The 26,220-nt window shown below is 37.3% G+C and overlaps 3 protein-coding genes across 3 annotated transcripts; 1 reads left to right on the plus strand and 2 right to left on the minus strand.

Moving 5' to 3' along the window:
* Positions 1-224: 224 nt before the first annotated feature.
* shmt1 (serine hydroxymethyltransferase 1 (soluble)) lies at positions 225-12,848 on the minus strand. Its single transcript, XM_062037064.1, has 12 exons — positions 12,715-12,848; positions 8,528-8,633; positions 6,822-6,967; positions 6,586-6,701; positions 6,361-6,521; positions 6,208-6,289; positions 2,489-2,701; positions 2,314-2,427; positions 2,105-2,227; positions 1,010-1,126; positions 817-927; positions 225-738 (listed from the first exon to the last, which is right to left on the minus strand). The coding sequence occupies exons 2-12, from the start codon at positions 8,618-8,620 to the stop codon at positions 566-568; spliced, it is 1,449 nt and encodes a 482-aa protein (XP_061893048.1). The 5' UTR covers positions 8,621-8,633; positions 12,715-12,848; the 3' UTR covers positions 225-565.
* A 1,504-nt stretch (positions 12,849-14,352) lies between these two features.
* pdap1b (pdgfa associated protein 1b) lies at positions 14,353-20,783 on the minus strand. Its single transcript, XM_062037065.1, has 6 exons — positions 20,631-20,783; positions 20,259-20,350; positions 18,836-18,931; positions 15,619-15,740; positions 14,595-14,746; positions 14,353-14,515 (listed from the first exon to the last, which is right to left on the minus strand). Exons 1-6 carry the CDS (start codon positions 20,641-20,643, stop codon positions 14,451-14,453), a joined length of 540 nt encoding a protein of 179 aa, XP_061893049.1. The 5' UTR covers positions 20,644-20,783; the 3' UTR covers positions 14,353-14,450.
* A 301-nt stretch (positions 20,784-21,084) lies between these two features.
* On the plus strand, positions 21,085-25,798 carry bud31 (BUD31 homolog). The gene is made up of 4 exons (XM_062037066.1): positions 21,085-21,304; positions 21,643-21,765; positions 25,095-25,261; positions 25,393-25,798. Exons 1-4 carry the CDS (start codon positions 21,211-21,213, stop codon positions 25,441-25,443), a joined length of 435 nt encoding a protein of 144 aa, XP_061893050.1. The 5' UTR covers positions 21,085-21,210; the 3' UTR covers positions 25,444-25,798.
* The last annotated feature ends 422 nt before the right edge of the window (positions 25,799-26,220 follow it).

A 26,220-nucleotide genomic window follows, 5' to 3' on the forward strand; every position in this document is an offset into this window, starting at 1 on the left:
GCCATCCTAGTCACTGCCGTTGTGTCCTTGGGCAAGACACTTTACCCACCTGCTCCCAGTGCCACCCACACTGGTTTAAATGTAACTTAGATATTGGGTTTCACAATGTAAAGCGCTTTGAGTCACTTGAGAAAAAGCGCTATATAAATGTAATTCACTTCAATTCACTTCAAAGGGAATTCTGCAGTGAAATTTACACACATAAGCGAGTGGTCTTTATCCAAACATGTTGATTTTATTGGCAAAGAAGCTGTATTTAAAATACATCACACATACTGTATACCTGGTGTCAAATGTACTTCATCAAGAAAATGATTGTCATATTTCATAGTGTAGATTTAGACATTTCACTGAAACTTAAAGCTTAAATGTGGACAAAGCTGCAGTAGAGGAAAGCACAAAAAAAATCATGATAGCTTGCTTTGACTGAAAAATTAATCAAGGTGATAACCGTCTTATTTGATGGGGTAGAACCGCATCACAAATGAATGATGGAGGTCATCATTACATGTAACTTTTGCCATAATTATTTGTCCCACCATCCATATCTGGATACTATCGTCCTCTACAGCTCAGGGAGACCAGGCATGGGAAAATGACTGGCGAAAGCCTCCACTTCTGTCTTGATCTCTGCTACACGCTGCTGGAACTTCTCTTCCTGGGCCAAGGCCTGGATGAATTCCTTCAGAGGAGCTTTGGGATCCAGACTTCTCTGCACCTCCAAGGTCAACTCAATGCCTGGTGGATATAAAAAAAATCCTTATTTTTTCCCTTAAACCCACCTTGTGATAGGTGGTTTGTTGTGCAGAATGTTACCTCTGTGAATAAACTCTGCCACCTTCCTAAAGTCATCTTCCACCAAGCCTCTGGAGGTCAGAGCTGGAGAGCCAAATCTCAGTCCACTGGGGCGCAAAGCACTCTTGTCCCCTGAAAAAAAAAAAGACATTGATATGGTCAAGACAAATAAGTTTGCATTACTGCTCATACAGTATAACCAAAAAAACAATACCTGGGCAGGTGTTTTTATTGCAAGCAATGGCACAGGCTTCCAGAACCTTCTCTGCTCGTCCTCCGTCAGTTCCTTTGGTGCGCAGGTCCAGCAAGATCAAATGATTGTCAGAACCACCTTAATGGGCAAATATGAAATGTAAGGATTATTAGTGAAGATTAGGGATGGGAATCGAAAACCGGTCCTTGTTCAGAACCGGGTTCCAGTGTATAAAATCCTTGGAATCACTTGCCATTTTCCAAACTGTTCTCTTATCGATTCTTCCGGGTGGTCATTATGCAACGTGCGTAGTGACGTCAGATGGCAAAATGACATTTTACAAGAGATGCTTGCAACAGCGCTACTTGTAATAATTATAAGGCTGCTAGTTCATAAAGAGGACATGCGAGCAATATGCTGAAACATTTGAAGACACATGCGATTATTAAAAATGAAATAGAATAGTTTTTGAACGGCTCCGATCTAATCCCAGCAGCACGAACGCTAGCAAGTCATCTGAATACAAAAAGTACTAACTAACACCTCCTATCATATTAGCGCTGTTATTTGTTAAATTCAAATGAATGTCTTCTGATTTAAATGAACATGACAAGTGTCAGATTGTGACTGCACCTTCACACCTGCCTTTGAGCGTTGTTTTATCAATTGAGGACTATTTAAGTTGAGTTTTGGCCACCATTCGTGGTCGGGACTTTGATTGTTCGTCATGTATATCGTTTGTGGACGCTTCACCTGCTGTACGTTCTTAGGAGTAACTCTTTGCTGTTCTCCAGCATTTTGCTTTGTTTTGCAATCTGATCAGTTTAGTTTTATTTGGCATAGCCTTCTCTATACACATACTTTCCCAACGGCTCTCGCCTTTTGCTTTTTATTCAATACATTTATACCTGCACGCTGCCTCCTCGGCTTTCTGCATATAGGGAACACAGCAATGATTGCCGTCATGCAACCCATGCGTCACAAATAAATCACGATATATATCGTTATCGCAGGATAATTTATATTGTTATACAGATTTTAGGCCATATCGCCCATCCTTACTATTACGCATTCTCTGAATTCCTAGTGTTGGAAAAGGGGCACAATGATCCTTACCAGTGACAATCTTGTAGCCGTGCTCAATTAGAGCGTTGGACATAGCTTTGCAGTTGACAAGAACCTGCAACTGGTAAGCTTTGAACTCAGGTGTCATGGCTTGTTTGAGAGCTACCGCGACACCTGAGGACAAGGAATGCAGAGGAAAAAACTGAAGCATTTGGCATTGGACAGAAAACAAACACTGTATGTCAGATCATTAAGAAGACCTGCAATGGCGTGATTGTGTGGCCCGCCTTGTAGCCCTGGAAACACAGCTTGATTGATTAAAGACTCAAGATTGTACATGGTCTCCTTGCCCTTGGCGTCCACACTCCGCACACCTGGAGGAGAGCAGAGAGAGGATTATATCGAATGCTTGACCGCTACACTGAGCGAATTTACCTTTCTTGAAGAATATCAGCCCGGCTCGGCAGCCACGCAGCGTCTTGTGGGTTGTCGTGGAAACGATGTCACAGCAGTCAAAAGGCGAAGGCACGACTCCGGCAGCCACCAATCCACTGATGTGCGCCATGTCTCCCATCAGAAACGCGCCATTCTCATTGGCAATCTGCCTCATGCGGGCGTAGTCAATGTTGCGGGAATAGCAGCTGGTTCCTGTCCAAATAAGGAAGACTTGTTTCATCTTTATAATTCCTAAATAACATATATGACACTAAAACGGCCAACCTGCCAGACAACAATGTGATACATGATTTCTTGCAGTCGACAGTGAATTAGACTTAATTCAATGTGATTTTCCTTGAATTTACGCCTGATATTAGCTAGAGAAGCATAGTGCGTGCATGTGCTAGATCAGGGGTGTCCAAAGAGTGGCCTGGGTGCCATTTGCATCCCAAAACTCGAGTTTTGTTAGCCCACAGCATATTGTTGAAATAAAACAAGAAAACAACAAGAAAAATGCAAGGTAAGAGCAAAAAGACATTATGTTGTGAGAAAAAGCAAAAATGTTAATATCAAGAAAAAGAAAGTATCGGATTGCATCGTCTTGCATCTAAAATGTCCGTTATAAACGCTCTGATACAAGCATTATTGCAACGTGTTCACCAGCCATTTAACATCTAGATGTCCTCCAATAAGCCCACAAGTTGGGTCTTGTATTTTAGTGAGGTCAATTACAAAAGGTAAACAATGTAGGCTATAGGCTACTAAGGAGCTAGCAGCTCTACAACAGCTAAGCACACAAGCTAAACATAAGTAGTCAGTGTCCTTAATTGAACAATATTGCAGTCTAAAATGCCATATTTTTCAATATAAACCAGTATCAAATGATATTAAATTACAGATACAAAGTCTCCACAGGCATGTGATTTGAACTTAATAAAAAAGACGGAAAATAAGCCGGGGGGACAAGGTTGGCAGCTTGCATTTTCCTTTTTGTTTCTGCTTTAGTGGATTCTGCCTTGGATTTTATAGCCAATTTCTGTCTCTTCGACTCCCTCTCCACTTCTAACTGCTCCAAATGCAAAAATCACAAAGTGTACAAACAATGTTTATTCTATTAGCTAACTTCCTTTATCTGAATAGCCATCCATCCATCCATTTTGTACCGCTTATTATTTGTGATTTATAGCATGAAATAACAAATATCTTGCAGTCATGTTTTTTATGTTTCAAAAGGATTCAACTATTTAATGTCAAAATATAAACAGTAGAAATAATGAACAAAATGTCAGCTACTGTCTTGTTGTAAAACACCAATGAAAATGAAATGTAGCATTTAGACAGGCTATACCAGGGGTCACCAACGCGGTGCCCGCGGGCACCAGGTAGCCCGTAAGGACCAGATGAGTAGCCCGCCGGCCTGTTCTAAAAATAGCTCAAATAGCAGCACTTACCAGTGAGCTGCCTCTATTGTATTTATTTACTAGCAAGCTGGTCTCGCTTTGCCCGACATTTTTAATTCTAAGAGAGACAAAACTCAAATAGAATTTGAAAATCCAAGAAAATATTTTAAAGACGTGGTCTTCACTTGTTTAAATAAAATCATTAATTGTTTTACTTTGCTTCTTATAACTTTCAGAAAGACAATTTTAGAGAAAAAATACAACCTTAAAAATGATTTTAGGATTTTTAAACACATATACCTTTTTACCTTTTAAATTCCTTCCTCTTCTTTCCTGACAATTTAAATCGATGTTCAAGTAAATTTGTCTTTTTTATTGTAAAGAATAATAAATAAATTTTAATTTAATTCTTCATTTTAGCTTCTGTTTTTTCGACGAAGAATATTTGTGAAATATTTCTTCAAACTTATTATGATTAAAAATTTTTTTAAAAATTCTGTTTCAAGTTTTTATAGTTTATATAAAACTATAAAAACAAATCTAGAAAATCTGTAGAATCAAATTTAAATCTTATTTGAAAGTCTTTTGAATTTCTTTTAAAATTTTTGTTCTGGAAAATCTAGAAGAAATAATGATTTGTCTTTGTTAGAAATATAGCTTCGTCCAATTTGTTATATATTCTAACAAAGTGTAGATTGGATTTAAACCTATTTAAAACATGTCATCAAAATTCTAAAATTAATCTTAATCAGGAAAAATGACTAATGATGTTCCATAAATTCTTTTTTTAATTTTTTCAAAAAGATTCGAATTAGCTAGTTTTTCTCTTTTTTTTTCGGTTGAATTTTGAATTGTAAAGAGTCGAAATTGAAGATAAACTATGTTTCAAAATTTAATTGTCATTTTTTTTGTGTTTTGTCCTCCTTTAAACCGTTCAATTAAGTGTAAATATCATTAATTATTAATAATAACATAGAGTTAAAGGTAAATTGAGCAAATTGGCTATTTTTGGCAATTTATTTAAGTGTGTATCAAACTGGTAGCCCTTCGCATTAATCAGTACCCAAGAAGTAGCTCTTGCTTTCAAAAAGGTTGGTGACCCCTGGGCTATACTGTAGCAAAAGTCATCAAATGTCTGCCACAATCATGTGGGTTCTTAAATGTGTATTCCATGTCTTCCATGTCGGGAAGACATGTTGGGCATTGTTTTATCCAGACGCATACATTTGTCCAAATGTGGTCAAGTAGACACATTGTGGGTTTCCTACATTGCTAAGAGACACATTGTGGGTTTCCTACATTGCTAAGAGAAAAATCTAAGGAAGAGAATCCCTCTGCCATCTTCCACTAGTTTTTTTAATATATAAATCGCCTGCTTGAATATTCCCTCCTCTCTTCTCCGACTCTCTCGTCGTCTGTTGTGATTTCCCTTCCTGGTTCCATGACCCGCCCTATCTTTCCTCTGATTGGCCTGTCCCTAATGTTTTGCCCTAATCTTAACCAATTGTGACTCATCATAGTAAAGTAATCATCCGATCATGGATTTTCTTATATGTAAAAAAACAACCAATCATCATTGATATTTCCCATATATTTTGTCCACTGCCCGTGGAGTTGCTTTGCTATGTAGCTTCAAGTTTTAAGTTAGTAATTTTTAATGGAAAACCGTTGTTTTTGCCTCTACTCATCCGTACTCATCACGGGAAAACCGTAGTTGTAGGCAGGTATGGCAAAGAAACGGATCTAGATTTAACACACGTTGTCGGTCGGAAAAAAATAAGAAAAACTGAAAATATTTTTTTATATTTTTACAGGGATAAAAAAGACGGATTTCCGACTATAGACGGAAAAATCACATGCCTGTCTCCAAGACAGAAGTGTACTAGAAAGTATTCTGCATCAAAAGTGTTGGCATCATTCAACTTACGGCATCATGAATTAATAATAATGAATTGTTGTGGCCACTTGGTGTCACCTAAAAACAATTATCACTCCACTTCAACTTGAAGACAGCATAAGTCTATTTCAGACTGGTAATATGAAATAAGTTGGTGTTTTTCATCACTATAGTTGTGCCAGGTTTTCTAACATTCCACAATATGAAAAAGATGTATAATTTGTGCCGATATTGTATCTGAGCAATACTACGATCTGCTAATACTCAAGGCTCCAATATATAACTAATAATGTCACCTATAACACAAAGCTGACATAAAGCTCTGTCTTTAAGTATATATAATTTCTGTTTTTACAGAATAAAAAAATATCAAATATCAAAATGATGGGAAAAATTTGGACACCCGTGTGCTAAATGACCTGCAATGATGAGTTTGGGGTGGAAGAGGCGTGCGTTTTCTTGCAGTCGGTCGTAGTCGATGTAACCAGTTTCTGGATTCACCTGAAAGTAAAACAATATTTGAAGGAGTTATAATGATGTATGGAAACAGAATCATGCAAGCGTGTGGTCACCTTATATGGCATGGACTCAAAGAAGATGGATGTTGCAGAAATTTTCTTCTTCTCTGTCATGAAGCCGTGTGTTAAATGACCTCCATCCGGCAGGTCCAGGCCCATGATTCGACCATGAGGCTCCACGATGGCAGTGTAGATTGCAAAGTTGGCCGGAGAACCTGCATGAAGAACAAAAGGTGTGTTCCTCTAACTCCATTTGAGATGAAAAACCATATTGGTTACCAGAATAAGGCTGCACGTTCACGCCCCATTTCTCAGAGTCCAGACCATAGGCCTCTAGCGCCCTTTTCTGGCAGAGCCTCTCCAGCTCGTCAACGTGCTCAGTACCGCCATAGTACCTACATTTGCAGACCATTCAGAATATCGCACATATTATAAATTAATAGAAAACCCTACTGATCTGATGCAGACCTATTATGATTTGTTTATTATTCCACAAGCTTTGTTCATTCATATACCTCTGACCAGGATATCCTTCAGAGTACTTGTTGTTCATACAAGAACCAAGAGCCTCTAAAACAGCTCTGCTGGTGAAGTTCTCTGAAGCAATCAGTTCCAGTCCATATGTCTGCCTGTGCTTCTCTTTTTTGATAATGGAGAACACCTGAGACACACAATAACAACCTGACAGATGATATGGCGATTTTATGGCCAATACAGTAACATATAATATATTAGCCATCCACAAGCTTCTGGTTGAATTTTTGACCACTCCTCTTGACAAAATTGGTGCAGTTCAGCTAAATTTGTTGGTTTTCTGATATGGACTTGTTTCTGCAGCATTGTCCACACGTTTAAGTCAGGACTTTGGGAAGGCCATTCTAAAACCTTAATTCCAGCCTGATTTAGCCATTCCTTTACCACTTTTGATGTGTGTTTGGGGTCATTTTTGAACAATTTCCCTTGTGGATCATTAAAGTTTGTCTAAGTCTAAGTCTAAGAGTGGTCAAAAATTCAACCAGAAGCTTTTGGATGGCTACCAAAAGCGCCTTAATGCAGTGAAACTTGCCAAGGGACATGTAACCAAATATTAACATTGCTGTATGTATACTTTTGACCCAGCAGATTTGGTCACATTTTCAGTAGACCCATAATAAATTAATAGAAGAACCAAACTTCATGAATGTTGTCCCTCTCCACATCGAGCTTAAAATATTGCAGCTTCACCATATGGCCAGTTTTTTTTTAGTAATTATCCTTTTTTATACAAAATGTTTGACCTAAAATAAGCATTTTCAATCAAAGATGATTAAATGAACTAAAGTTATAAATACTACAATACAATTGGCCACCAGATGAGACCAAAGAAGTCAGAACACACCGTTCAGTATCATGACCACTGATTGGCTCAGCCTCCAGATACATTACTACATTGGATTAAAAGAGTGTAAAAGTGCTTAAAGGCTGTTAATTCATGTCTAGAGGGCTCTCATAATGTTGAAAAACTTAATTAGAAGGTAATGAACAGCTTTTCTATGCTTTAGCTATGAAAATATAAAATTTTGATTCCTACTTTGCAGAAATGTCTTTAGCGTGGTCATGTCCGCAACTAAATAACAGCGATAAACGAGGGACGACTGTAGTCATGGTCTGGTGTTGCAAGAGTGCTGCAGTTTGTTAAGAGAAAGAGGAATTTCAACATGTACGATGACATTCTACAGCAGTGCATGATCCCCTAGACAACAATGGTGCTCAGAAAATATATTGACACTTTGGACATGTTCATTGTGAGGAGGAGCACTCACTTGTGTTGTTTGCTACTGTTTGCCGGGAAAAACATTTATAAAAAAAAAAACTTTCATTCCCACTGCCAGCATCACTTAAAATAAAAATAGATACTGTATAGCTCTTACATTTTGTGTCTATGTTTAATTGTTTTATTTATCATCTCTCCTATTGTTCTGTCTTGTAAATTTGTAAAAAATTAACTTCTGTTTTGTAACAGACAATAAAGGTTATCTATCTATATAATTTGACTGAACTTCGCTATTGCTGAGGACAGTAAATCTATAATGCTTTCCAAACTATACATTGGCTACACCTAAGTTATATAGAAGTAAGTTGCACTTCTAAAGTATTATCCCTTGAGAAGATCTAAAATGGCTGTTGAAATGTTTGTTGTGAGATACTGTAGTGTACAGCAATACAAATAGATGAGACTGACCTCAGAATCATTGACAGCCAGCGGCTCCAACATCATCTTGTTGTGAGACTCCCATGTTTCCTTGGTGACATGTTGTCCGTTAGTTAAAGACATGGCTTTTGAAGACCTAAACAAGAAAATAACTGTTACATTTTTGATTTTTGAGTTTGATCCATTACATCTGCATAGAATTGGGCGATATAAATTATATGTGATAGGTGATAACAACTATGTACCATAAGTTCCGGACTGCTGTATAAGCCGTTACTTTGAACCTGTGCTTTATACGAAGCTGTTGCTATTTCATGGATTTTTCCGGGTTAACAAGCCGCCAATAAATTCCGCCTCGTCACATCAGACCAAAGAAATTGCAGAAAGGGTCAGGGTGGACCAACAAAATTGTTCACAATAAATTCAATGCATTCACACAATCATTCAGTCAGCCATTTAGCGCATTATGGACTCTACTTCATCATGGAGAAGAAACAACAAAATGGACACAAAGCAGCCCCGAAGACAATTGAGCCATCGAAAAAAGAATTGAACGGAAATTCCCCACTAAGTACAGGCCCCAAAAGTGTTACAGACATCTTCTTTTGTTAAATTTGTGAATGAACACAAGCGCCTGTGCAAATATTCCATGTTTCAGTGTACACCTTATACACAAACTTATATACAGACTAGTGCGCCCAATTTATGATTAAAAAAATTAGGTGGGGGCGTCTTATTAATAGGTGCGCTCTATAGTCCAGAAATTACTGTAAATCTGGCATTCAACAGAGATTTGAATGGCGATACTGCATGTTGATGATGAAATCCTACCGCAATCCACAAATTTAGAGAGACAAACTGCCACAAGCTGCAATGTCTCATTAATATAACTGGAGGAGTTGGAGAAAACTGCAGTGTAACAGCCACTTTTTGGACTTAACTCGTACTTAAGCCACCCGACTATCAGCAGAAAACAATACAGATTGCGTAAGGCAACAGTCACGACCAATTAGTTTTACAACATCAAAACTTAATTGTGTCATTTCAGCAAAAAACTAAATGTAATGACATTTTTTACAGTCTATGGCATGTCACTGTTGGAAAGGAACCTTTAAACTTGAAATATCACACGGTAGAGAAGGAAATGATTTCAATGAACCTGACAAATAATGGTCCAGAAAACAGCCTAGAATCGACCACAGTGGAGAGTGTTGCCCTACTTGCCAGGAGGCAAAATGGACACTAAGTACGGATGTGACGTTGGCAAGCGAGCAGTTTTTTGAGTATCTCTTTTAAGTGAACGATGAGAACCGATTTGCATCATTTTAATACAAATTGCCCAGGGTTGTGCGCGCTAGCCAACTGGACTAGAAAATAAGTTGGGGTCAAAAGAAAAGAAGCGTTTGATTCCTTTTTCTGGTTCTTTGTTCTGCTGTGGATATGTAAAGTACTTCACGTGTAATCACCAGGTAGGGTAGTACCATTTTGCATTCACATTTTTACCTTGTCCTAATTTCTATTTTTGTTTTATTAATATATTGCTGGTGTTGTCTTATTGTTATGGAAAAAACGTTTTGACTTTGGTGTATGTACCATCTACCTGCCAGATCTGGCAAATTGTCATTTGATGTCCATTAATGTGCATTGTCCCATATAACAAATAAAGATAAAACATTTTTATGTACAGATTTTTTCTTTATCATTTGTATATATTTGTGTACTTGGGACAGACGCCTTTTTTTTTTAGTTGAGGGGAAATTTTTAATAGCAATCTAAGGGTCAATGCTTATAGGATATTGGATATGGCACAACCTTATGGAATGTTTACAATGGCAACAAAGGCCAAATTAAAATATTATTAATGTTTCACAATAATTCCCACTAATAGATTATACATTTTTTGTAATTATTCTGATGGAAATCATATCTTATAACTGCTATCAAGATTAATTCATTAATAAAAACAAGTTACTTAAAAAAAAGTTAAAAAAAAACAAAAAACCACACACACACACACACACACACACACACATATATATATACACATGTATATATATATACACACATATATATATATATATATATATATATATGTATATATATATATATATATATATATATATATATATATATATATATATATATATATATATATATATATATATATATATATATATATATATATATAAACAAAACCTGTATTTTCAACACATCGTTAAAAGAGCTGACTACCTTTAAAGAGCCATAAATCCCATCTCTAGCAGTAAATAAGTATTATTGTTTTTGCAAGAGGCAGCAATATATATGCAAAATTGATTTTAGCCCATATTCAATCAATCAGTTATATTGCCCACCTCTATATGTTGATATTCTTCTCAATTCATTTCTTTACGCATACTAGCAAACTGATTCACATTTTCCACATTCCTAAAAAAGTTATTAAGGCTCAATCTCCTGAGGTCTTGTCACATTGTGCATGTAAAAATGTTAAAATCAGAGACATCAGTTAGTCAAGGTGCTATTAACTGATAATTACTGGGTAAGAGGTGCTGAAAATAAGTAATGGGTCCCATTTTTATAGTCTTTGGTATGACTCGGCTGGGATTTGAACTCCAATGTGATGTTATGGTCTGATAAGCCTGTTAGTAAATTGTACGTTTTTTTAATGCGATCAGGTTTATTAGTAAATACCAAATCCAGCCAGGTTCGGGAGGAATATGTAATTCTAGTAGGGCTGCTTATCATTTGTGTCATGTAGAAGCCGTTTATAATGTCCTTAAGTTTCTTTCTACGTGATTTATTTAACCAGTCCAGATTAAAGTCCCCCATAACGATCAATTATTTCATACTGTGCTGTTTGAGGATGTCTGAAAATGAACTGAGAAAAATGTCTTTAGCTGTGGGCGGTCGGTATACTACAATTACCTTGAAATACATTTCTGAGGACAATGTGATTTTAATTCCAACACACTCAAGATGATCTACTGGGAGGGTTATTTGTTCACTTTTAATGTTTTCCCTTACATAAATCATAACTCCTCCCCCTCTCCCACTTGATCTGTCTTTTCTGTAAATCTTGTACCCCGGGACATTAATTAGAGCAGACGGTGTTGTAGGTTTTAACCATGTCTCCGATAGACAAATGTAATCCAGATTAGAGTCTGACAGTAACTGCTGGATTTGTTCAGTCTTTTGGACAACACTTCTAATATTAAGGTGACCCCCAAATATTCCTTTGGGCTTTGAATTTTGGTCCCATAATATTTGTGCATGGTTTACAGTTTGAAACATCTTTGTAGTTCGTTGTTTGGAAGCAGCTGTGTTATTTGGAATTTTAGCTCTATACTGTTTACGGGGCCCAGTATTACCAGTATTACTTGATTCAGTCTTATTCACGCCTCTGCTGGTATCGACCAAATGTCTAGGCTTGCATCCCAAGTCTGGTAGATGAGCACAGATGTCATCGATTTGCATAACAACAACGGCAAGCCTCTCTTCTCATGATACACAGAAACAGCATTAATAACAATGAGATCACATTTACTCAACATCTAGCATATTCAACGGAATATGGGTTGAAAATGATTTGCAAATCATTGTATTCCGTTTATATTTACATCTAACACAATTTCCCAACTCATATGGAAACGGGGTTTGTATGTTTGATTCATCCATCCCTTTTTTCTACCGCTTGATCCTTTCAGGGTCGCAGGGGGTGCTGGAAACATGTTACCTCTTACATTTAAAATCAGTAGAAATCCTGTTGAAATTGTGATTTACTTTGGGGCTTCCCCAAATAAACTTTGGACCATTACGTGCACAAAGAAAAAGGGCAAGAAAACATAACACATATTTAACAGTGTTGCGTAATCAATCTGGACTCACGGTCACATTCCTAAAAGAGAAAAATACCATACTGTGTTCGACTTACCTAAACAAATGGCAGTAACTCTTCCCGTCTCGTCAAATAACTTTAGTGAAAAGTATCAGTGTTTTGATTAAATACTAGAATGTAATAAAACGTGCTATTCTGATCCTTTTAACAAACTTTCCCTTTCAGAACAGTGCGAGTACAATAATTGTCGTTCATATGCAAAAACTGATCTACTCAGTGTTTTCCAGTAAGTTATGACAGCATTGCAATAAAAAGTTAAGACTTTTAAAAATTGTTCTGCTACTACAATGCTTTACATTGTTTTGTTTAATAGTTAACTCACCCACGGTGCAGGAAGAGAAGCTGCAGTCCCTGTCAAAAACTTGACTGTAAACACGAGGAAGGGGGGAGTGAAAAAGTGCGACGAGGACGGATAAAGTCCGCCAAAGTTTCAACCAATCAGATGAAGCGATACTTGTCTTCTTCGTTTACTATTTTATCAGCTTGTATACTAGAGCGCCCCTGTTTGGCAGGAAAAGGGCCTACTTCTGCTAAACTGCAGTATATTGCACAATACAAACATCATTTTCGACAGCAGTGTAAATACCCAATAGATAAATATGTCACAATAGTTAAATAAAATGTATAAAGTTCAGTTTTGATTGACACTGTCAGAGAATGAGAGATATTAATTCCACAAAATGTTTAATATAGTGGTAGTTTGCTGTGGGTTGAAATGCACTGCCTCTAACATTTAATTTTATACTGTATTTCTATTTTTGTAGGTTAAACTTTTTAATTATACTGGTTGTTGTATATACATTCTTTACTCTTATCAACTACATATGTTTAATTTCAAACATATATTATTACAGTTTTTTATTGAGTAGTCTATATGGGTTTAATATTATTAAAGTTTATTAGTGGTTTAAAACTGCACCAGTCCAAGAAGCTAAATAGGGTCATTGTTACAACATAACAGTAATAATGAACATATTTCTGAATAAATGCTAAATTCCAAAAGCTATCACCGGGGGTACTACCTATTTATCATATTCACAATTATTGTATTCATGTGAGCCTTAAGTCTGTAGGTTCTCTCAGCTTCCTCCCACATTCCACAAACATGCATGTTAAATGGTAAAAGTGATATACTGTTGTAGCGCGTTTCTACCTACTCAAATCGCTTTCACACTATTTCCACATTCACCCACACATTCACACACTAATGGCGGGAGCTGGCATGCAAGGCCCTAATCACGACCCATCAGGAGCAAGGGTGAAGTGTGTTGCTCAATGACATAACGGGTGTGACTAGGATGACGGAAGCTGGGATCGAACCTGGAACCCTCAAGTTGCTGGCACCGCCGCTTTACCATCCGGGCCATGCCGTCCCCATGGGGATATTGGGTTACATGAACACCCTAAAATTGTCCATATAGGTTTGTCCTGTGATTTTACTGGTGTACTCCATGTCTTGCCCAAAGTCAACTGGAATAGGGTAAAAGTCATCTATATGGATGGTATTCATGCGAACCCTTTTTGAATTTTATTTATATTTTATATGTTTTGCTATTAGCATTACTCATTTATAGGTTCTTAGTCACGGCAAGACAAAAGCACTCTCTGGAAACTTGGTTTCTCAATAAAAAACAAGCAAAGTAAATAACCAGCTGTTGTATTGACTTAATGTCCGCTTAATCCAAATGAATGCATTAATAAAATGTTTCTTCAGGTTTATCATATTATTCAGAAACCTTTTCACGACTCAGTTATATACAGTGTAAGACCAAAAAAGAAACATAGTGCCAAAGCTTATAAAGCAGAGAAGACATTGTACATAAGTATATCAGCATTAACATTGTGTACAATATAATAGTCTCATTCGAATTTGTATGCAAATATTGTGTTAATCCGAGCTGCAGCTTTACTTCTTAGAACCAATGCAGAGATTATTCCATGCCAAAAAAAACACTGTCTGTGAAGTCAAATACTCTTTATAGCACATCTTTTAAAAAATAGTGAATTTTTATATTGCATATGTCCATAGAGGTGGGAAAATTGTTCCGATAAATACTCTCATTTTAGCGAGAGGGAGTTTAATCCTTTAGCTGCCGCTGCCGCTGCTTCTTTCGCTTCTTTTGCTGCAAGAAGAAAATAAACAAACAATTAAGAGGGATTGCAATTTTGTATTTCTGTTCACATCCACTTTAAGCAACAAACCTTTTTTCTCCCCTTCTTTCTTTTTCGCCGCATCCTCCCTCTGTTTCCTGATAATGGCTAGGCGGGCGAGATCAGCTTTGGCCTGGTCTGTTTTTCCCGCTAAATGCATCTTCATGTAGCGCTCCTTTGCTTTCAGTTTCTCAATCTCCTCTCTGGGTGCACACAGGTGTATAATTTAAGTCAGGGGTTCTTAACATTTTTGACCTCCATTCCTAACTTTTCCACCTCCTCAGCTCTTTCTGTTTTATTAAGATGGAATTAGTAACCTTACTCTTGATTTTAATCCTATTCATTAATTATATCTAACCTACTTACCGTTCAACAGAATAAACTTTGTCAAATTATTTAAAACCAAGTATTAATCAAAAATATTATTATGAAAGCTTAAGTCAGGCTGATTATGAAAATAAATATTAATCAAAAGAAGGGACTCCTGAAAACTGATTAAATAAATCACCTACGAATATTCAGTGCTAAATTAATACATTCTAACTAAATTAATAATGAATAATAATATTAATGTTTCTTAAATAGTCTGTCAATAAAATGTAAGTACAAATGAAAATACAGCTCCACCAATTTAGTCATAATTTTTGCGCTTAAGAAACTTCTCTACGACTTTAACTCCAAACTTCTTCTGTTTGTTTGAGATTGTCATTACTGCTATGAGTGGTGGAAAAGTGTATTGCAACTGAGTACCGTTGCGGCCCATACTGAACACAGCTGAGAAACAGACACATGTTTCTTAGCAACCCTCTTGGAAGCCCTACGGTTAAAAAACCCTGGTTTAAGTAAATATTTGTTTTTTTCCTACTAGAAAAAAAAACTTAACATAGTTCAAATACTTTGCTGTATTATGATTTAAGCAAATTTACAACATAAGGCAGGGGTTCCACATGACTTGATATCCTTCTCTTTTTTTTGCTTAATCACATGCTAAAACCAATGCAATGTAGGTACAAATAAAAATGCCATTGTAAGGATTCATTTGAACCGGTGTGTGTGGTAAACACACGGCACACACCTCTCTCTCCTCGACAACTGCTTTGGCTCATCTAGCTCAATGTGCGTCACTTTCTTGGACTTCTGAGCGACTCTGTTGGGGTTCTCAATTTCTATCAAGCCCTCCACGCCTGTCTTCTTTCTCTGTAAACACAAGCTGAGATTAAAATTAAAATACCAAAACTTTTGCAATCCACGGTGATGTCAGTCATCAACAGCATTGGGGACATGACTTTTAAAAAGTGAATTAGTTATTGTTACCGGTTACTTTTCCAAAAAAGTAGTGGCATTTGTGACATAATTACTTCTAATTAAATTAATTTAAAGTGCATAATGTAATATCTGTGACTTTGAGTGTGCACCTATAAAAGGCGGGCCTGTTGATTGACATGTGATGTCAGTGTTCACTGTATGTTACCTCTAGTTAATTGAGCAATCGAAAGCGTATCGGTGGCCATATCTCTCCTTGATCACAATAATAAAGCATTACATTACACTGCACGTTACCAACACGCAGTTGTAACTAAGGCTGTCTTCGAATAAAGATTTTCATAGAAATTTGTTTGATTTTGTCCATTGTCAATGATCAGTTGAATCTTTAGCGTTTTTTGTTTTTAAATAGAAGTAGACAGATGATATGTAGTAATATATAAGTCACTAGATGTCTGTAGAGTCACAGGGATGTGCTCCAGCATTTAAAGGGGAATGCACCTTTTTTGGAACGTTGCCTATCGTTCACAATCATTATGAGAGACGTGACAATGGATGGTATTTTTTATTTATTTGCATTCTTAATATTAAATAAATGAGATCAAATGTTCCTTTACAATGTAGCCTATAAAGCCCTTAAAAACATCCAAACACCTCTATTAGGGTTTGATATACATGATGTAAGTATGTAGTAACCGGTACATTTATAATAATATTTAACATTTAGGTATTTTGATCATTTTAAGCATTTGCAGCGCATTAATTTCAAAAACGCATCGCAAGCGCGTTTTTTCTTCTTCATTAGTGATTACTGCTCACTGCAGACTTTATGAGAGCCAACAAACATAATAAAACATCACTTCCTGTGCAAGGTATGCTGTCATTAGGATGTCATTAGGATGCAGACTGCATCCTAGGGGCTAGGGGGGACCAAACGTCTTTTTGTGTCTTTTTCGCCAGTTCCAGGCCCTAAATGGCTGTCAAAGAGTACAAACTTGTCGGATTATCTTCTCAGACTTCCCCTGTCCAGGTGAGATGCATGATTTATGATCTACAATAAACTTCCAGGGAGCAAGGAAACGAGAAAGCAGCAGACCACTCGATGATGTAAACATAGGGACACACTGTAGTGATCATAGCGCGGCTATAAATAGTTTGTCTGTGTTAGCGTTCATAATAACAATATCACCAGTACTTGGTTAATATTCAAGTCACAAAATGTAAATGGAGTAGTGTTGGCGCCTTTTGAATGGTTATTTATTTAATTTTAAGGGCGAAATAAAAGACATCCTTAGCTCCGCTGTAAGCAGACCTTTATTTACGTGTATTTAATATATAGAATGCATTAAAAAAATCCATCTGTCGTCATGTCTTTCATGACAATAGGCAAAATTCCAAAAAAACTCCAGTTACCCTTTAAACCTGAATATTCCAAAGTAGGGATGTCCGATAATGGCTTTTGGCCGATATCCGATATTGTCCAACTCTTAATTACAGATACCGATATCAACCGATACCGATATCAACCGATACCGATACATACAGTCGTGGAATTAACACATTATTATGCCTAATTTGGACAACCAGGTATGGTGAAGATAAGGTCCTTTTTTAAAAAATGTATAAAATAAAATAACATAAATAAATTAAAAACATTTTCTTGAATAAAAAAGTAAGTAAAACAATATAAAAACAGTTACGTAGAAACTAGTAATGAATGAAAATGAGTAAAATTAACTGTTAAAGGTTAGTACTATTAGTGGACCAGCAGCACGCACAATCATGTGTGCTTACGGACTGTATCCCTTGCAGACTGTATTGATATATATTGATATATAATGTAGGAACCAGAATATTAATAACAGAAGGAAACAACCCTTTTGTGTGAATGAGTGTAAATGGGGGAGGGAGGTTTTTTGGGTTGGTGCACTAATTGTAAGTGTATCTTGTGTTTTTATGTTGATTTAATAAAAAAAAAAATAAAATAAAAAAAAATAAATAAAATAAAATAAAAAAAAAAAAAAATATATATATATATATATATATATATATATATATATATATATATATATATATATATATATATATATATATATATATATACACGATACCAATAATTAAAAAAACCATACCGATAATTTTCGATATTACATTTTAAAGCATTTATCGGCCGATAATATCGGCAGGCCCATATTATCGGACATCTCTATTCCAAAGTTAATTAAAAGGTACTTAAGACTAACAGTCTTACAGTAAACAAAACAAAAATTTAATTTGTGACTTTTTCCACCACAAAAAAGGGGTTCAACAAAAAAAGTTTGTGGAATTCTCGGCTCTGGCGCAGCGCCAAGAAGACATCCAACTTGACTAAATAGAGAAAGTAAAAGTCGTAAGAAACTTTCTGTATTCTCTTCAAGAAGGGAGCAACACCTTCGGGGCGAGGCTGTGCGTCTTGGCGCCCATGATGGCAGGTTTTAATTACCGGGGCCGACGGCAGAATTTCAGCCAGCCAGAGGCCTGACATCGTAGCCTCTATTACATTCCCCATACAGAAACATCCTCCCAAGACTATTAACTAAATATTTTCGTGTGCAGACAAATAGTTTTTATATGGTAAGAGAAGTGGGAGGCCATAACACGCCAGCTGGTTTTAGTGACGTGATGTCACAACAGGGAGCAGAAAACGCTCGGATGAAACAAAGATTATTGTTCTAATATGAAATGATAATATAATAAGACATGTCTGTCCTTCTAACACACCCTAGTGACCGCTGGGGCCCCAGCAGATATTAACTCGGCTCCCTCCCATAGAGATCTTACTGTGATGTTAATAGCCGAATCAGACTACTGCGAACGGAATCGTTGAATCTTCGACTATTTGAAGAAAGCCCTTTTTGTAACGTTTGAAATAATAATTATTCTGATAACACGTTACCCGAAAACAGTAACTGTTGCTGTGCAATGCCTTTGTTTTTGACGCTGGTCATCAATAAGTACAGGGAAGCATTCTGTGTGAAGTTCAACAACACCTGGGAGCTTTCATCGTCACTGTCATCTGAACCTGATGCTTGTAATTTCTCATCTGGTGTTTCAGTCTGAGCTGCACCCCCATTTTCTTCTTCATCCTGAAACACACATCAGCCACACTACAAAGTCAAAGACAACTTCATGGTGTACAATACAGTTAATACAGTAAACATATTACTAATCAACAGATGTTTACCTTATCCCAATAAACATCTGTTCAGTATTTTAACATAAAAGTGTTTGATTGTGAGGCATTAAAAGCCACAAAATGCAACGGGTCCATCAGACCCAAAAACGCTGGCTGAGTAACAACAATATGAACGTTGCACAGAAAATTTCTCTGCCAGTTTCTGCATCCCACAGGAATTCTTATTTTGTGTTTCTGCACCTGCGGTTCCCACACAAGGTTGCAACATTGTTTGTCAACACTGTCTGCTCTCATTTTCTCGCACATTTGACCCTCTGATGTTCTGTGTACCTACACTCTGTCCTCCTCTTGTCTAGGCCTGCTGTGTGTGTGTGTGTGTGTCGTACACAGAACATCAATTTCCACACTTCTATCAGCCCCGGGTCCAGTGGACCCAGACATCTTATATGTAGTAGAAATATGTAGGAGGGGTGTATGGTGTGTGGTCATTAAATATGTATTCTGATATATGTTCTTCACAGAAAATGAGCCAAAGTCAGTGACTCTCAGTTTGAAAAATTAATTAATTGTATCATTTTTCTTTTAATAAAAAATGAAAACGGTTCCCACAGACCCGAACACCACACACGGGTTTTAAATACCAGGACTATTCCTAGTAAAAAAAAAAGCATTTAAGAAACATGTAAAGTCACTCTTTAGACTTAAGAGTTAATCTTTCATGTTATCAGTTTAAAACCTTTTTTTTTTCTCTTTTTCTTTTTTTCTCTTTCCCTTTTTCCTTTCTTTTATTGTAACTGGATTTGCGTATGTTCTGTAACTGGATCTGTGTACTGGTTTTTTTTATTATTATTATTTTGAGAATTTTCGTATTCTTTTCCTTTTTCCTTTCTTTTATTGTAACTGGATCTGCATATGTTCTGTAACTGTATCTGTGTACTGTTATTTTATTTTATAATTTTGAGAAATGTTATTTTCTTTTTCCTTTCTTTTATTTGTAATTGGATTTGTGTATGTTTTATAACTGGATCTGAGTGATATTATTTTACTTTGAATTTTTGAAAAGGACCCCAGGAAGACTAGCCTGGCGTTTGTGCGTCGGCTAATGGGGATCCTCAACAATAAACAATAAACAATATATCATTACGGTCATGTCAGGTATTTAGATCTCAATATGTTAAAGGGAATATTTGGTATGGTAACTTGCTACCTATGATTTATCATTAAAGCTTATTTCTATTCACACTTTTGGCAAGCCACCCTTCAAATTAAATATCGACCTTTTTTCTCTCCTTCTCTGCCTTCATCTGGGCGTCGATCTCCTCAGGACTAGTGTAAGTCCGCATGCGACCCTTGTGGCCACCTTTCTTACCTGCAACCAAGATGACAGGCATGTGTACCAACTTAACCATGTTTACTGTTTACGACAGTCCAAGCAATAAAAGACATATATCCGAAGCAAATTTGTAGCTACAGATTATATCGGTGTAAAATTTTATTTACCACCTAGCAAACCGAAACCAAAGTTGATTCCACTTCGCATTTTTTTCTCAGGCATGATCGTTACCTTATTTAGAGAAGCTAACATATGCTAACATAACAACAACATGTGAATTCACCAACCAATTTAAATTATCTACAGTTCTTCTTACCTCCTTTGGGCATTTTGAGACACGAAGACTTTATTGCAAATGTCTTGCAAAGAATAAAAAGAAAACCGATGACATTAAGGCCGAGGTGACAGCTGTCTAAACTAAGAGATGAGCAACACAATCCAGCAGCGAGTTTTGACCGAGGATTTGCCTGTACAAAAATCCACAATGTAGAAAATGTTCAGTCTTTTCTCACTATATGTTCCTCATAATACTTGTTTACCACAATCACACACTTTTTAATCCATATACTATACGCTGTATAAGCATACAGCGTAGTATGTTAATTATGTAATGTATTCTCCTAATTGTTCAAAGTAATTCAATATCACTTCAAACTATCTGCTAATACAATATCCACAAACCAACAAAGATTCATGTTTGCAAATATATCAATACCGGATTATTTAAAATACGGCGTAAGTGACAACAAAATAAATATTTGACAAGCTGACGTCATGTGAAAGTCGATACCCCAATGGACCCCTGTGACGTCATATTTAGTGGCCCGGGACTGAACGCGAAACTGACGAAAACATAGCCTGCTTTTGTTGTTCTCTTCACGACAAATTACAGGAAAATGCCGAAAGTTAAGAGGAGCCGAAAGCCACCCCCAGATGGCTGGGAACTTATTGAGCCAACTTTGGATGAGCTGGATCAGAAAATGAGAGAAGGTAGGCCGAAACAAGTTAATTTAATCACACTGTATGTGAGGTCGTCGCGCCTCAGCCGCTGCGCGTTTATAAAATGAAACTATTTGTCGTAGCGGCCACTCGTTGCTTTATTGTCTTCGATTTTATTTAATTGTATATTAGTGGTTTTTTACAATGATAACGTTTTGTTGTACAAAACACAATTCGAGATGTCTATTATCTATATTGGCGCGTTGATGTGTTGTCCTTCAGTTGTGAACTTTTTCTGCTGCTTGTATCATCCTTGACAATGACCTTGTGATTTATGTTTCTGGGTAACAACAAAGTGATTTTACAGTTTTTTGTTACTTAATTTTCAGCTGAAACTGACCCTCATGAGGGAAAGCGGAAGGTGGAAGCTCTCTGGCCAATTTTCAGGCTGCACCATCAACGGAGCAGATATATCTACGACCTCTTCTTTAAAAGAAAAGCCATCAGCAGAGGTAAAAACATCACTATTTATCTGACTAATTGTCTACTTTTTCCTAAATTACTAGCCTTGAACATTTTATTTCCCCCTCAGGCTTAATTTAAATTCAAATTACAGCCATTGTTTTGTTCCTTACGTTTTAAGACTACATCTAAAACAAACAACAAAATTAGAATCCTTATCAAACAAGAACGGACAAACAGACCAAAACTGATGTTCTTTCGTATGTTGACACTGAAAGTTTTTATTTTCAAATTAAAAGTGGGACTAATTCATATGATACCTATGTGGCTGTGATTCTATATAGAAATGATTTCAGACAAAGCACAACAAGGACTGACTTATACTTAAATCTATACGCTCTTATCAACACAAACGAAAAAACGGACTAAAATATATGCTTTTTCAAATTCCGACACTAGAGCCGAAATTAGCGATTTAAAGACAGGACCGTGGACTGGCCTGTAGGAAAATGTGTTGTATGGTGTGTGTGATCAAATCCTTTTTGCCTGCACTTTTGTGTGATATGTGCATAGAGATTTATGTAAATGTCAGTCCTTGTTGTACGTCTAAAATAATTTCTGTGTAGGGTTCCAAAGAGATTTTAGCCAGACACAAGGGTAGGCCTGGGCTATATATATAATTTATCGATAAATTAGAGGTTTTTTGTTGCAGACGATTTAAAAAAATCTTTTTTTTTTTTTCCTCCTCTTGCTCTGGCATACTTTTTCCCCCCAAGAGCTTTGGTATTTTACCACCCTTCTCTCCATTTCCTTAGGGGAGATTCACACACCTAGCAAGGCTGACGCTAACAAGAGCGAAACGTTTTTTATAAAGAAAAGTGTTGTCTGTAGTTTGGTTTTGCAGCAACAAGCGTGGAACGAATGACTGCACGCTGCAAAGTTTGATTAAAAAACTCAGCAGCAAACAAACCATCTGAAACCGAAGCTTCTAGTCGAGTGCAGGAAATGCAACTCTTAACAAGGCGAACAAGACCGCAACAATAAACAAACAAAATCCAGCTAGAAAGCAGCTTATGATGGTTGCATTATTTACACAAGGTACCATGTGTGATGAGAAATAAGCACAATGCACAGAGCGATCACTAAAGCAGTTGCTTTGCACACCACCAAGATGGGGGCACGTACCATGAAATACCCTTCATTTATCCACCTACTGATACTCAAGTCTTTTTCAATGTTTTACTGATTGATTTGCATACAATGTACAATACCACATTTTTATTTACAGAAGTATTTTATTTATAACATAAGTTAAAAATTTGCACTTTATTAATCTCCATGTTTAGAGAATATTACCGTATTTATTTGCATGCAATGTATAATGCAACATTTTTGTTAACAGAAGTATTTTATTCAAGACAGAAGTATTGCCTCCCAGAGGAAGCTCTTAATTTAGTTCTTTGAACATTTTTCCATAAAAAGTAAAATGTATACCTCTACTTTAAAGAATAACATTATACATATTAGAATTTTGCTAAGATTAAGATGTATTGTTTGCAGTGTCATTTCAAACTACTAGTTTTTGATCAAATAAAAGAAAAACTAGTTTTCAATAATCTCTGTCATTTGTATTAATTGGTTTCTTTAAAAGGTGGGGGCTAAATCCATCCATCTTCTTCCGCTTATCTGAGGTCGGGTCACGGGGGCAGCAGCCTAAGCAGGGAAGCCCAGACTTCCCTCTCCCCAGCCACTTCGTCCAGCTCCTCCCGGGGGATCCCGAGGCATTCCCAGGCCAGTTGGGAGAGATAGTCTTCCCAAAGTGTCCTGGGTTTTCCTCCTACTGGTCGGACGTGCAGGGAGGCGTTCGGGTGGCATCCTGACCAGATGCCCGAACCACCTCATCTGGCTCCTCTCGATGTGGAGGAGCAGCGGCTTTACTTTGAGCTCCTCCCGGATGACAGAGCTTCTCACCCTATCTCTAAGGGAGAGCCCCCGAGGAAACTCATTTCGGCCGCTTGTACCCGTGATCTTGTCCTTTCGGTCATAACCCAAAGCTCATGACCATAGGTGAGGATGGGAACGTAGATCGACCGGTAAATTGAGAGCTTTGCCTTCCGGCTCAGCTCCTTCTTCACCACAACGGATCGATACAGCGTCCGCATTACTGAAGACGCCGCACCGATCCGCCTGTCGATCTCACGATCCACTCTTCCCTCACTCGTGAACAAGACTCAGAGGTACTTGAACTCCTCCACTTGGGGCAAGAACTCCTCCCCAACCCGGAGATGGCACTCCACCCTTTTCTGGGCGAGAACCATGGACTCGGACTTGGAGGTGCTGATTCCCATCCCAGTCGCTTCACACTCAACTGCGAACCGATCCAGTGAGAGCTAAAGATCTTGGCCAGATGAAGCCATCAGGACCACATCATCTGCCAATAGCCAGAGACCTAATCCTGCAGCCACCAAACCAGATACCCTCAACACCCTGACTGCGCCTAGAAATTCTGTCCATAAAAGTTATGAACAGAATAAGTGACAACGGGCAGTTGGCGGAGTCCAACCCTCACTGGAAACGGGTCCGACTTACTGCCGGCAATGCGGCCAAGCTCTGACACTGATCATACAGGGAGCGGACCGCCACAATAAGACAATCCGTTACCCCATACTCTCTGAGCACTCCCCACAGGACTTCCCGGGTACACGGTCGAATGCCTTCTCCAAGTCCACAAAGCACGTGTAGACTGGTTGGGAAAACTCCCATGCACCCTCAAGGACCCTGCCGAGAGTATAGAGCTGGTCCACAGTTCCACGACCAGGACGAAAACCACACTGTTCCTCCTGAATCCGAGGTTCGACTATCCGGCGTAGCCTCCTCTCCAGTACACCTGAATAGACCTTACCGGGAAGGCTGAGGAGTGTGATCCCACGATAGTTAGAACACACCCTCCGGTTCCCCTTCTTAAAGAGAGGGGCTAAATCATGAATACAAATTTTTGTGATAAAATCAGAGATTTTATTTTTAGGCCATATTGCCCAGACCTAGTAATTCTTCCCGCTTTTACTTTGGTAATTAAAACTTCCGGTGTCAGAATATTGAGAAAACAGCCATTGTGATCAGTTTTTCCATTTGTTTACTTTAGATTAAAATTGTAGTTACATGAAATATAGAATGAAGATCAAACGGTTTTGCAGATGTTATTGCTCCTTTACACCAAAATGCACTTTTTTTTTTTGTATGTGTATTTTGAAATTGAACTCGACCAGTCATTTTTTGTCTTTCAATTTCCATTCATGAAACTAAAATTAAATGACCACAACATGCATTGACCGAAGCAGATGCCTAACAATTTTCTCTCTTTCTGTATACGTCTTGGCAGAGCTGTATGAGTATTGCATTAAGGAAGGGTACGCGGACAAGAACCTGATTGCCAAGTGGAAGAAACAGGGCTACGAGAACTTGTGCTGCTTGCGTTGCATCCAAACCCGAGACACCAACTTTGGAACCAACTGTATTTGCAGAGTCCCAAAGAGCAAGCTGGAAGTTGTAAGTTTTTAATGGAAGTCACAATTTCCACATCCTTGTATACACACATAATTCAACTTCACACTGCATTTACAAACATTTTGATTTGCCACTGTAAGCCTTTACTCACTTTTGTGTGTGTCTCTCTGTAGGGAAGGATCATCGAATGCACACACTGTGGATGCAGAGGATGTTCTGGCTAATTGCTTATTTTATGCTGAACACCACCTCTTGCTCAGACAACTGCTGCAGAAACACTTTTTTTTTTTCAGCATCATTCCCAGCATCCTTTACCATGCTCTGTATTCTCTACCAGAATACGTCGAGAAGGGCTTTACTGTTTTCAATGTTATTACTCTATTCTGTGTTTTTAATGTCCTAGTAAAACCATTTATTTTCTGAATCTCTAAGAAGGAAGTTGTCTAAATTAAACAAGGTGCGGAAAATCATTTTCAGTTGGTATGTTTTGTTTTATTCAAAGTTGGCTAGTAACTTAAAAATATTTTAGTTTTTAAAACATTTTGTTGCATTAGTTTCAATAAAACAATTGTAATTCACTTTCTGTCTTTTACTTTCCAAGTCACTATCGTACTGCACTGGGATGTACTAGGTGGCAGGTGAGACACAGCATCACTCGTCATGATGAACAATTGATAAACTAATAGTTTTTTAACAGTTTTTTCTGTATGATTACAAACAGTTTTTAACATTTCTTCAGTAATAATACCCAAAATGACATGAAGTTACCGCTATAGGCTTTTCTAGCTGCTTAGTGTGCAAGTGAAACTACCAGTCTAGTGTACTGCGCCTCGTCCCGAGTACACTAGATGAATGCTGGGTAGAATTTCCAGTATTTCCTTTTTTTTAGTGCACAAACAAACTAAAGACAATTTCAGTGTCATTATCCGAAGTCAATATTTTTGCTGAAACATTTTTACACCATGACTTTCTATACTGTGGAATTTACAGCCTGTCTTATA

The sequence above is a fragment of the Entelurus aequoreus genome, linkage group LG25 (genome assembly GCF_033978785.1).
Source record: "Entelurus aequoreus isolate RoL-2023_Sb linkage group LG25, RoL_Eaeq_v1.1, whole genome shotgun sequence".
Classification (NCBI taxonomy): domain Eukaryota; kingdom Metazoa; phylum Chordata; class Actinopteri; order Syngnathiformes; family Syngnathidae; genus Entelurus; species Entelurus aequoreus.

Excerpts from the sequence above, each read along its gene's own strand:
- pdap1b (XM_062037065.1), bottom strand. Across the intron at positions 18,932-20,258 it reads CAGAGAAGGAGAGAAAAAAG|GATGAAGAAGAAAATGGGGG; the intron begins GTCGATATTTAA and ends TGTGTGTTTCAG. Across the intron at positions 15,741-18,835 it reads GTGACGATGAAAGCTCCCAG|AGAAAGAAGACAGGCGTGGA; the intron begins GTGTTGTTGAAC and ends TTGTGTTTACAG.
- bud31 (XM_062037066.1), top strand. The coding sequence starts at position 21,211 with ATGCCGAAAGTTAAGAGGAGCCGAAAGCCACCCCCAGATGGCTGGGAA. Across the intron at positions 21,305-21,642 it reads GGATCAGAAAATGAGAGAAG|CTGAAACTGACCCTCATGAG; the intron begins GTAGGCCGAAAC and ends CTTAATTTTCAG. Across the intron at positions 25,262-25,392 it reads CAAAGAGCAAGCTGGAAGTT|GGAAGGATCATCGAATGCAC; the intron begins GTAAGTTTTTAA and ends GTCTCTCTGTAG.
- shmt1 (XM_062037064.1), bottom strand. The coding sequence starts at position 8,620 with ATGTCTTTAACTAACGGACAACATGTCACCAAGGAAACATGGGAGTCT. Across the intron at positions 1,127-2,104 it reads CGGCTACAAGATTGTCACTG|GTGGTTCTGACAATCATTTG; the intron begins GTAAGGATCATT and ends TTGCCCATTAAG. Across the intron at positions 928-1,009 it reads CAATAAAAACACCTGCCCAG|GGGACAAGAGTGCTTTGCGC; the intron begins GTATTGTTTTTT and ends TTTTTTTTTCAG.